The sequence below is a fragment of the Cottoperca gobio genome, chromosome 5, assembly GCF_900634415.1.
Source record: "Cottoperca gobio chromosome 5, fCotGob3.1, whole genome shotgun sequence".
NCBI classification, from domain to species: domain Eukaryota; kingdom Metazoa; phylum Chordata; class Actinopteri; order Perciformes; family Bovichtidae; genus Cottoperca; species Cottoperca gobio.
In genome coordinates this window covers 21,949,306-21,962,310 of record NC_041359.1, presented here as the reverse complement: position 1 = coordinate 21,962,310, position 13,005 = coordinate 21,949,306, and the positions used below count along the sequence as shown (strand labels likewise).

The 13,005-nt window shown below is 39.5% G+C and overlaps 1 protein-coding gene across 3 annotated transcripts; it reads left to right on the top strand.

The window, feature by feature from the left end:
• Positions 1–1,890: 1,890 nt before the first annotated feature.
• On the top strand, positions 1,891–12,160 carry tfap2c (transcription factor AP-2 gamma (activating enhancer binding protein 2 gamma)). Of its 3 annotated transcripts, XM_029432197.1 has the most exons (8): positions 4,997–5,044; positions 5,717–6,172; positions 6,674–6,725; positions 8,005–8,076; positions 8,646–8,868; positions 10,138–10,256; positions 11,489–11,630; positions 11,866–12,160. In XM_029432197.1, exons 1-8 carry the CDS (start codon positions 4,997–4,999, stop codon positions 12,158–12,160), a joined length of 1,407 nt encoding a protein of 468 aa, XP_029288057.1. The 3 variants fall into 3 exon arrangements, with proteins under 3 accessions (XP_029288059.1, XP_029288057.1, XP_029288058.1); XM_029432199.1 differs by lacking the exons at positions 4,997–5,044; positions 8,005–8,076 and adding an exon at positions 1,891–1,920; XM_029432198.1 differs by lacking the exon at positions 8,005–8,076.
• Positions 12,161–13,005: the final 845 nt, after the last annotated feature.

Genomic DNA, 13,005 nt, shown 5'->3' with positions numbered 1-13,005 from the left:
TATATCTCTTATATCTTTCTATATATCTCCTCTATTCTATATATATCTCTATCTTCTACTATATATATACTTTATTTATATCTCTTTTCTATATATTCTATATCTATATACTTTATTTATATATATATATCTACTTTATTTATATTATTATATACTATATCTTTTTATATATATATATATTACTTTATTTTATATACTTATTATATATATATATACTTTATTTATATATAATACTGACACAAGAAGTTCTGTGGTAATGTGAGGACGCAGCCACCAGGGGACAGCAGAGTCGTCTTTATCACAGCCTCTGATTTTATATTCTGTGGTCGCTGGGTAAAAAACACTGAACATACAAAGAGAAGTCTGCCTGCTTCTCATTAAATGTAAATTACACCATAAATAATCCAATCTTTGTGGCTAAAACTTAAATAAACACTGCGTTCTCTCTTCTTCATCCAGCAGCAGTGTCTGACATGTTTTTATGTTTGTTGTTGAGTTATATCTTTCCGCGCACGTTAAATCATTGACTAGATGGTTTACAAAGAAATAATGCATCAATGATAAAACCACATAAGTTCATGTAAGGTCTTATATTTTTTTAATTGACCTCTTGTTAAAAATGTGCATCTGTCGTTGCTCTTAATTTATTTGGATAACAGCCTTTTCGTTTTAAAAATATATATTTCAGTAGCATTTATTTAAAAAAAGCACAGCATTGGATTTATGTGACCCCCATAATTTTGGGAGCACCAAGGTACATTTTCTGATTTGAGTAGATGTTTCTGAAACTTTTACCAAACCCTGCAGGAGGGAATGTGATGGTCTGAAACATTATATTTACAGTTGTTGAACGCATCTTTAAATAGATTGTTCTGAACGTTTGCACTCGCTATAACATGAATGCACATTTGTTATAATTGCAATTCCATTTATATAACATGCATTCATTAATACTATATATATTAAAGTTGGAAACGAACGGGCCTTTGTGTAGTAAGTTATATGTTGTTTAATTGTCCGTCTTTTTCTTTCAAGAAACACAAAATAGTTTATACAGATGGTATTTTGCGATTAAGTCATAAGAGATTCATATACATTTAAAATGGGAATTCATAGGGTTTTTAATTTTTATATGAAAATTTGAAAAGAGTTTAAGACACGCACAGTTGTTTCCATTCTATTTTTTAATTATCTAAAACTGTATTGTTTGATGAGGCTTTATTTTATGGCAGGTGTCCGACCTCCAGATCAGAAAGCTGAGGTTATTTTCTCAGAACAAGACATGTAAGCTACATTCTCAACCACATAGTGAAGACACTTTGATCTGTTCATTGGTTTAGGCCAAAGTATTTGGGAGATCAGATAACAAAAGTCATTTTAGGCCTTAAAAAGCTTCAGTGGCTTTTGAAAGCAGATTCTTTTGGTCAGCCTGGGGCGATGAGGCTTTGGGGGTGGAATTACCTCATCTTGAAATTTCCCCACGTCTTATTTTCACCTTTTCTTACACTCTAGCCACTGTGATATTGTTTCTTTTTTTACTCAACAATAGCATATAATTATGAGATTAACAATACTTATATCTCGGTTATAGGTATAATCCTGTTAGACACAGTTGAGTTGACTTTATCTAAAACATATATAATGTTTTTTAAAACATGTATGCGCTTCTTTCTCACCTTAATCCATTCTAATATACATGTTAATTCATATAAAACATCGTTTCGTCAAAGAACTATAGATATGTTGTTTTAAATGATCCCACTCAGGTGTATTACACTGGTTGGCGCATGCGTACTCCACGTTCGTCAGGTGAAGTCTGCAACGTAAGCCTCTCGTGGTTTCACTCAATCGCTGTGTCTCTGTGGGATTGCTGTTACTGGAGCCTTACAGATGTCTTTACTGGAGAGGATAGACTGGAGGGTGAGTTCACTCGTGTATTTTCCTCTTACAGCTGATTTAGTTTAATCCAACCTGCATCACTTTTATCGCGATTGCTGCTGAGCCTTTATTTATTTTTATGACTTTCCACCATAATCACCTGTTTGTAATGGCGCAGCGCCGTATGCGCTTTGAATAACCCGTGATTAACAACAAAAAAGGGCCAAGGCTTTCTCTCAAAAACTTCGAGTTATTTGGTTTGAGGCTACTGGATCACAAACCATTGATGCTGTTTATTGTCGAAACTGAAATGGACGTTGCAAGAGGGTTTCAATAAAAATAATAGTAAGCCTAGGCATATTTCTATTTCATGAATTCTTACAAAACAAAACAGTAACAGCTGAATTAAAATCAAATACTTAAAAAACTAAAAAGATAAATACGAGAAAGAAGTCCTGCAGGAACACAGGGATCTCACAAGGGATTTCAATGTAGTGTAAGTCCCACTGACACATGCAAACACACTCTTATATACTGCATATGTATGTAACGTAATATAAGTTATACAACATAATATAGATAATTTACATTATTCGAATATAACCTGAATTTCCTGATTATCTTGATCATGGGCTTTGTGGTATTTGTTGGTATTCAGTTTAAATATAAGGCACATTTTAAGTTTCAATGGGATTCAAGCCTCATCATAAATTATCCTTAATTTCTTATATTAGAGTAGGCCTATATATGTACAGTATGTGTACAGTATACCAATTGAAAAATCACTAAGCAGAAATCCCGTATTGATTTGTGTGACATTTTGAATTTGTCCGGGCATGGATCCATTTAATCTTTACACCTGACATCAGCTGAGCCGGTTGTCACTGCAGTCGACTGTCATTAAAATGACAAGCTGAGCATCAGATTTGTTCAAAAACATCACCGTCAGGCCAAGCGTGACTAACCCCCTTTAGGTCTGCTCTGTGTATCTTCCAACGTAAAATAACATTTAATCAGTGCGCATTTCACTTCTGCTTCGCATCACAACAAGCCAAGGACCAACACGCAAAAACAAAAAAAGATAATCCTTCGTCGTCCACGTCCTGTTGTTCCCAAGCACAGCCGATCATCACAGCTTGGCTGAACGGACGCCACAGGCTGTTATCCTAAAATACAAAGGTCTATCCATTAATCTCACAAATTATAATCTGACATTTAGTTCTTGTCAAATGATACAAAACCAATTAAAGAAATTACTCCAAATAATGGGCCTATACAGAACATTATTTCTCTGTTGTAGGAGATATTTTAATAATAATGCTGGATTTAAAAGCTTCAACAGCTCAAATAAACTGGACTAAAAATGTAACCAAATAATCGTTATAACTAAAGATAAAGAAGAAAAAATACATCCTTTGTCCTCACTTTGGGTCGTGATGCATATCAAAGCTTCACAGTAGCCTTGTTTGTGACATGTGCCAAGCTCCACCAAAAACTTAAATGAAGTTAAGAAAGAGATGTTTGTTGAGATCCTTTGAGCTTTGGAGCTTTTTTGAGAGAAGGATGCTGCTAAACCCTCCGGCTTAATGCGGTTTGAAACAAGCACTTAACCACCACTGTGAAACACCAACATCACAATGTCATGGGTTTATGTCAATGACTATTATTCTATTTATGCATTCAAATCAGAGAGACGTATTATCTTAATATCTAGCTCATTTGCAACTCAAAAATGAACCAAAGATATTCTGAGTCGGTAAACACGTAAACACAAGGATTTAGTCAATTTAAGTGGCATGAATAAATAACTTTTTTTTTTTACACAGTAAAGTATTATTCCACTGAAAACAGTAAATTCGAATACCACCACTGCAAATATCAACAACAACAACAATAATAATAATGCTACTACAAATATTAATACAAAAAATAATAATAATTATAAAAGACAAGAATTAGGATATAAATAGGCTAATTGTTGGCGTGATTGTGTGCAATTAAAAACACATAACAATAATTGCAAAATGCAAACAGTTATTTCTATTTGTATATCCTGACTGTAACATTAGTTGTAAAATGAATAGGCCTGGTTTTTATAAACTTACTTTTCTTAACCTATTTTTCTATTTATAGTAGCCTAAACCGAACATGTCGCATCTCTAATAATTGTTGAGAACACCATCAACATTCTAGAACATCTTGAACCGAGCATTGTGATTGGCCGAGAGGCATTCCACTGAGTCAAAATAACCTCAACATGAGGTTCTCAGTAACCTAGCAACCCTGTCATTGCAACATTAACTACCTAATCCAAGTTGTTTTGGTTCTGAGATAAATTGTATCACTTTAAACCTTTTTCTCAGCAACCTTTGAAAATAAGTTGTTTCCTTAATATAATTCTGAATCTCTTCATTAACCTAGTCATCTCAGTATAAATCTATAACAGAGCCTAGAGGTCTTCAAGTTTCTGATGGGGCTGGAGGAGATGAAAAAACAAACATAGTAAAACAAACTATTGGTGGTGAGAGACATATCTTACTGTAAGGCACGAAAAGTGGGCTCTAGTAAAGTCAATGGGTTTAAATGTCTGACACTGTACAGACGGACAGGATTCTGATTGGACCGTTGTCCCGCCAATCAGCAATATTTTCATTTTCCCTTTTTCCTGACATCATCGCGCGGGGGCACGCCCCCTCGGAGCGGCTGTGTAGATATAGTAGGCTACAGTGCTCATGTGTGCGCCAATAAGACTGAACATTGCTTTTTTGTCCATAAGAGGGAGTCAAATTCTTATATGCACCGTTTTCGTCCTGGTCGACAACAGAACTACAGAACACTTTGAACGGAAAGGGGGGAAATATTGCTTGACAACGATTATTTTCTCCCATAGTGGCTGTTGGAAACTCATATCTGTGTTTGGATAGTCGGTCGGTCAGTTCGCCCCTTCAGCCTTCACCCCACAACTTCGCCTCTTCGCCCCAGCTGAAGAACAAGGTTGTTCATGATCACCAGGAAGCTCTTGATTTTTTCATACCTGGATTAACTCGCAGGCGACAAGATTTTTTTCTTTCTCTTTTGCTCTTTTATTTTGTAACGGAGAGCTTTTTTCTCTGTCAGAATGTTGTGGAAATTAGCCGACAACGTGAAGTATGAGGATGACTGTGAGGTGAGTTTCGTTAGAGTTCAAAATAAAAAAAACGAGGGAGAAGTGCCTTTTGGTTGACATCGAACAAAAGTTTACGATTCAACGAGTAGAGTGAATATACCTTGATTTAAAAAATCAAATAAAAAATCATATGCTAATGCTGAGATGAAGTACAATACAATGGAAATAACAAACGGTCAGCAGATGACAACAGGACGACTAAAACTGCTGCAAAGTCAATTTTGAAAAAAGAGTTAAGAAATGCAATAGTGCTGTAAAAGCAAATACGCAATTTTCGATGAGAATAACAACAACAATATATCTGATAATAATAATAATTATTATTACAATAACTTTAAAACACATTTATTGTTCAAAAGTAGCATTTGCTATTTTATTCCGCTATTAATTTGGCTCATTACAAACACGTTAATACATTCTTATATAATTTTAATTACTACCAATTTAATTTAAATAATAAAGTATCTTTCTTTCCTGCGTTAAATAATAATAAAATATAGGCTCCGTATTGAATGCATACCTTAAATACATTGACGCTATTCTCTAAACCCTTATCCATTGGACATCACATCAGTAGGTAACAGACACTTGATTCCCTTGAGGGACAAACGTCACCATACCTGCCATCTTGTTGTCAGCTTGTTTAGTTGACCTGTCTCTTCCGTCCCTCAGGAAAGGCACGACGGCAACAGCAATGGGAACCCCCGGCTGCCTCACCTGCCAGCGGTCAGTCAGCACCTCTACAGCCCGTCTCCCTCCCTCTCACACTCGGCCAGTTCGGACTTCCAGCCCCCGTACTTCCCGCCTCCCTACCAGCCCATCTCCTACCCGCAGTCCAGTGACCCCTACTCCCACCTCGGCGACCCTTTTAACATCAACTCCCTACACCAGTCGCCGTCGTCGAACCAGCAACAATGGCCCGGTCGGCAGGGCCAGGATGGACTCGGTGCGCACGGGAGGAGCGGACTGGCGAGTCAAATCCTGGGCCTGGAAGGCTCGTCCGGGGTGAGGAGGGAAGGCTTCCGCCGGCCGGAGCTGCTGCCCCCACACGTGCACAGCATAGAGTCGTCGGTTATTGGTGATAACATGGGAATGCACGACATGGGGCACGGGATGGACGACGTTCAAGTGAGTGGATTTGATTGAAATGAACAGTTGAAATGACACTTTTACAGGATTTAGTGTGTGGAGGCCGCTGAGGATGAGGAGTGTGTGTGTGTGTGTGTGTGTGAGAGAGTTTAATTGCTGACACATAGGCCTACATTTGAGGATAAAAATTTAAGGATACAACAAAGCTGAAGTTAATTCTGGAGGTTATTGTTTATCAGACAAAGACATTATATTGATAACATAAGAAATACAAACAAACAAATAAACAATCAAATCACCACCATCAACTCATTAAACGTATAGCTGCTATTCCACATTGTAAATATACTGCATTATTTTTCTTTGTTTTGTATGAAAGAGGCAAAAGAGAGAGAGAGAGAGAGAGAGAGAGAGAGAGAGAGATAGTCATTTGCACACACATTGAATATTTTGACATAAATTAATTTCAGTTTTATCCTTGGTGTGTTAAAAAATGCATTTGATTTCTTATTGTTGCTTCTGTTCTTTGTTTCTCATCAGCATGTAGATGACCACAGTATTATAATGGCAGATCAGACAGTCATCAAAAAAGGTGAGTTTATTGCATGTTTATGACTAATCTAAACTTTATCCCCAATTTGAAAAAAGAAAAAGTTGTGCTTATTGCTGCCTGGGGTACTCATGCCTTTATACAACCACATACAGATGCAGTAATTACTTGCAAGTGCTGGAAATGTACTGTAAGGATTTTGTTTTCACTCTCTTACATACTTGGAATTGTCATAACAATTACTTCTATAGCGACATGTCAGGACACTCAGTTCGAGAGTACAGCAAAGGAGGAGTCTTGTACTTGTACTTGCACTGTATACACTGATAATCCTCATAGTCATGAGATGCACTTATCTAAGCTTGATGTGATCCATAGCCTATTCTGTTGGTGAAGGTCCTTGAATGGATGCCCAGTGGGAAAGAACTGATCCCTTTCAAACACGACAGGCTATAACTGACAAGACATGAAAATTGAGCAACCTCGGTGTTGACTGTGAGAGAAGAGGAACGCTTTGGATCATCTTTAGGCTGGTTAAGCTTGCAACTGCGGCTCTTTTCAGCTCACGTTAACAGGAAATTATGAGTTGATCTTGAAGCAGTGTTTGGCTCTGCAGACCCAGCCTTTCGTGGGGTGTGGCATTAGGCTTGCATGTGAAAGACAGTTTAGTTATTTGTCGGGACATGAACTGTTTTGAGGGAGAACCTATTCCCGCTGTTTTGTCACCAGGGCTTCAATAAACACACTGAGTCAGAGAAAGATCAGCTTGAGTGCATTTAAACCCTACACAGGCAAACAGATATATATATCTATATAAATATATATATATATATATATATATCTATATATAGATAGATAGATAGATAGATTCATTACTTTCTGTAAAAAACCTATAACACTATGATATAATATTTAATCGCACAAATACAGGTTTAAACTTTCATTTTAAAATGTAAACCCCATGCTTTATTTTGTATTATTATGACCTGACCAGTATAACAGCATTGTGGCTAATTTGTTGACATTTATGTGAATTTTTTAAAGTAAATACATTGTTGTTTTTTCAAAAGCTTAAGAGCAAAATGTATTAGAATATTACGTTGCACAGTTACATGCAGAAAGCCATTTGCACTGCACAATAAACCAACCAGTTTGCATTTGCTACGTAAATAAGTGATGGTTCATTATATTGTTCCCATGCTCAAGGGCACGCTATGGGCAATCTAGGTTTTCCACTTGTAAACAATGGCATGTCTTTCCCAGCCATGTGCCCCAGAGGAGCCTTAAAGCACCCCATGTGACTCTGTGATTTTTGTCTCAGTATTAGGACTACGAGGTGGCAGGAACCTTGATCGCTTACAGAGGACTTATTATCAGGGGGGCATTCTTGCGGGTGAGGATAAAGATAGTTATGTTTTGTAGTGTGCTGTACTGTTTTGTTTGTCCGATGACTGTCAGTGCTTCTGTGGGGGGGGGGGGGGGAACTTTGTCTAACTTTAGAACCAGCAAAAAAAAAACACACACACACATCGTCTAGAACACTTAGAGCCTTTGAGACCCAATAATAAACAGTACTGAGGTGTATCTGTGGCTTAGATGAAGGGCTGTATGTGTGTATCTGTTTGTGGATGGTGTTTTGCCATGAGGGCATCTGAGCTGTTTAACCTTTTATGCATGCAACGTTTGACAAACCACACACTATTTCAAAGTATTTTCTCCAGCAGACACTGGTTTTCTCAGTTGTGCAGAGCTGCATACACACTCCTTCTTGTGATTACGTACAAGAAAACACAGATTCCCTGTTGCACAGAGAGGATTAGGATGGTTAGAGCTTATGTACATACACAGGAACAGTGCATATATAAACAAATAATGTTGCACAACCAGACATTTTTTTTTTGTCTTTCTTTTGTTCTCCTTCACTCTTCAGCTTACCCACATTTTTTCCCCCTCACCCTCCAGGGCCTGTCACTCTACCCAAAGGCAACGCGCTGGGTCTTCCTTTCCAGAAAGAGTCCCTGCTGGGCATGGTATCAAACCCCACAGAGGTATTCTGCTCCGTACCGGGCCGTCTTTCCTTGCTGAGCTCCACATCCAAGTACAAGGTTACCGTGGCAGAGGTCCAGAGACGTCTGTCACCCCCTGAGTGCCTCAACGCATCGCTCCTCGGAGGGGTTTTACGCAGGTCAGAGCTCAGACTCATTCAACATGACAGCAAGCTGGATTTAATAATATTTCCCTGTTGTTGTTGTTGTTGTTGTTGTTTGTAAAAGTATTCAAGAAGAATACAGCACTGTTTCACAAAAAGTAAGGGGAACTAACCCAAACATAATTCATTTATCTACAAGCTTTTTTTTTATGGGGTTGTCTGATTGCCTCGGATACAATTAATCATCAAACTGAGGAGTTTCAGCTCTAGAGATCTGTAGAGTAGAGCTCAGCAGCCCATGGGAAAGGCTTTTCTAAAAGCACAGCTTGGCTGAGTTGCTTTGGCTCATCAGTTCTTTGCGTAAGGTTCGTGACATTCTTTGTGTGGTCTGCAATTTTGGTTCTCTGCTTCCTCTGGGGATAGGTTACATCAACACAGTTAGTACCAATCTAAAGACTCTGTGGGTGTGTGCATTTGTGTGTTTGTTAGAGGTTGCAGCATGCAAAGGTTTATCTGTGGCAGCGCAGTTGACCTTATGGCACATATGTTAGTGTGGCAGTCTGTTGAGGGACTGTGAGGTTACAGTACGTACTCAACACCCCTGACCGGAGCATTTTGTGCTAGGAGTGCACGTTTGCCACTTCCCATGTGCCTGTGTTAATGCTGACATGCACACACACACAGACACACCCACACACACACACCAACACACATGCACAATCACAGACATTTTTAAGTAGGTTATATAGCACTAGGAGGGGGATTGTTAGCAGAGGGACTTTGGGGAGACGCGGGGTGGGGGGGCACTCATACACACATGCCTTCCTAAAGATGCTCCCTCTCTCACCCGCCATGGAGAGGGAGCGCTTGCCCTCCAGTCGTGCGTAAAACTGAATCGGCCATTGCAAGTGGGGAGTTTAAGTGTTTCTGGAAACACGTGTACGACTGATATCTCTGGTACGGTTATTAAGTGGAAGCATCAATTGTAGTAAACAGTGTTTTTGTAGATCAGGAGAGCCTGTACTCCTGCAGGAGTGAGTGCAATAAAACAACAATAACCACACAAATCTATTCTGTTAGTTCCTCATAATGTATGGATTAAATGCCCTTAAGCAGATACTAGTCGAAGGAAAATAAAGTGTGAAGAGATTGGCAAATGGCATATTAACATCTCAATCCTCCATTAATCATTCTCTTCAAACGTTAACGCATTGTGTGAGAAAAGGTGTACTTTTGCATTATCTGTCTGAATTACTTCACAGCTGTTAATTAATAATAAGTCTTTTTTTTGTTCTCCTTCTGCAGAGCCAAGTCAAAAAATGGAGGTCGCTCTCTGAGAGAAAAGCTGGATAAGATTGGGCTCAACCTGCCTGCAGGAAGAAGGAAAGCAGCCAATGTCACTCTACTTACCTCACTAGTAGAAGGTATGACATGTCACTCAGCAGTGCATAGCACCTTCTCAGGTTTAATTGCTGTTTGCAGTGGCTGGAATGTCAAAGTGTGTGTGTTCTTACTATACTATTCCCTTTATTAATATCTTTCTCCAAACTCTACTGATTGTTGAAATGCTTGATGACATGAATACAATGCGAATAACGTAGTTACTTTTCTCTCTGGAGGAACTTTGTTTAATTTGCCCGGCTCTCAGCTGCACGTTAGCACGAGTTGTTTGAATGCAAGCTATCAAAAGATATAATCTTTTTCAACTGAATAACACTAACAAGCTGTTACGACTGTATTATTTTATATTACACTGCACAGGGTACTGTAAGCTATGCATTATATTCTTCCTTTAAATGTCTGCATTGTGTAACAAGATCACAGATCTCCAGTTATTTAATATCAGGGAGGTACTGGGTTACACTGACGACACAACACAACACCTCCACCTTCCCTGGTCAGTGCCTTGAATACTACATACCTTAGCCAGACAGTGACGCTTCACGATGAAAACGTTATCGCTTTAGTCACATCTACCTGCCGCCGGCTAAGGTGGAATATTTTTTCCCTCTCTTGCTCCCTACACGTCTAAATTTATAAATGGGCTGATGATTCTGTGAAGGAGAATGACTGGAGGCTTGTGTTATTTAGAGACCTTCAAAGCTGAATTAAGCCTTGTTATCTTGTGTTCGACTCGCCAGGAGGGCCTGCTGACCTTAAAGATTGTGCTTCTGAATAGCTGCCCGCATCCTCGAGTGATGTGCGTGTCTATCAATAAGCGGTGCTGTTGGCGCCTTGGGTGCTCTCTGCTAGCATTTATCCACATAAGCCCATTATGACCATGCAAGTCAAACAACCCTCAAGACGTAAATATATTCATCTCACTAGCTGTTCTTCCCCCGAGCTAGAAGACTGAGCACAGCTGATTATTCTGTAGTTCAACTGCTTCGCTTCAGCCTTGATGCTTGTGGTCAAAACGGGATATAATGCTCTAAATTGATAAATTGCTAAAGTCGGCCAGCTTACCATTTGATCTTTGCCCAGTGTGTCGGAGAACATGCAGAGATAATGTCTGTGTAAATAATACTAATCTTTATTCTTTGATACATGTGCAGTCTTGGTTTTAGACCAAGTGTCAACCTCAGTGCAGAACTGGGTTTAGAGGTGATTCTTCTCTTTTCTCTAAAACGTTTTTTGTTTCTTCTTCTTCTCTTAGGTGAAGCTGTTCATTTAGCGAGAGACTTTGGTTACGTTTGTGAGACAGAGTTTCCCGCAAAGGCAATTGCTGAATACCTGGGCAGGCCGCACGTGGAACGCAACGAGGTTAACTCTCGCAAGAACATGCTCCTTGCAGCCAAGTAAGTGTCTGGTCTTGATGGTTGCCTTTAATTAGCATGCACCTCTAGCAAAGTAGGATGGAGCACATGTAGATCTTCTTAAAATTCTTATGCAAGTGTTATAGTGATAATTGATTACTTGAGGATTTGGCAGATTGAATTCTTCTGCAGACTTTGTTCTCAGAACACAATGAAACATTTGTTAATGTAAATATTTCCCCCCTTTCCTCAATCATTCTGTATTTTTTGCCTTCAGGAATATCTGCAAGGAGTTCACTGACCTGCTCACTCAGGACCGCTCACCTCTGGGAAACTCTCGGCCGGCCCCCATCATGGAGCCTGGAATCCAAGGCTGCCTGACCCACTTCAGCCTCATCACTCATGGCTTTGGCTCTCCGGCCATCTGCGCCGCCATGACCTCACTTCAGAACTACCTGAACGAGGCGCTCAAACAAGTGGACAAGATGTACCTGAGCTCTGGTAGCGACACCCAGGGATCCTCAGACAGTGGAAGCAAATCTGCCGACAAAATGGACAAGCACAGGAAATGAGAGCTCAATGGAGAATCCTTATGAACTTGAGAACCCCCCCCCCAAGTCCCTCAATCTTGCTGCCCTGTCTGCCCTTTTTGGACTTTTTTAAAAATCAATATTGATTGATAAGTATTGTCATTTTGAGAGCTGAATTTGTGCGTGAGTGTGTGTGTGTGTGTGTGTGTGTGTGTGTGTGTGTGTGTGTGTGTGTGTGTGTGTATGTACTGATTTTATAGAACTTGTCACAGCTGGCTGCAAATCAGTCTGTGTTGGCATCCATGGTGAGTGCCCGTGTGCTGGTCCTAATGGGAGCCCAGCGTGTGAGGGCGTAAAGCTCACCATATCATACGAACCACTATACAGTTCCATACAGTTGCCAATGTGCTGATGCTACATCTATGAGACCTGCTCTCTGTTGACAAGGGGAGGGAAAGAACAAAGTGCATACTGTTTTTTTTCTCCAAAGAGGACATCATTTCAAGATGAGTTGCTGTGGCTGTGAATTCCTCTCAGCCCCCCCCCCCCCCCCCCCCCCACACCCCCCCTCTCCTGCTCTGTCTGGAGGCAAATCCACTGATTTCCTGTGTCTCAATGGACTTGCAAAGGACCATTTTTATATGAAATAGAGAGAGAAAAAAAATCCTTCATTTTCCTTCTTTCTTTTTTTTTTGTGATTGATTTGTACAACCACTTCAAAATGGCTCCAGTGTTATTGTGCTTTGTTCATGAGAGATTATTTGAATCTTATGTAGGCCTAAATGAGTAAAGACGATTTTTGGTTTGTCAATCTGTGTTTGGTCAAAAACCAGAGACTTTACAGCCTCTTCAGTGTTCATATGGATTACAGGCATAGCAGTGCTGCC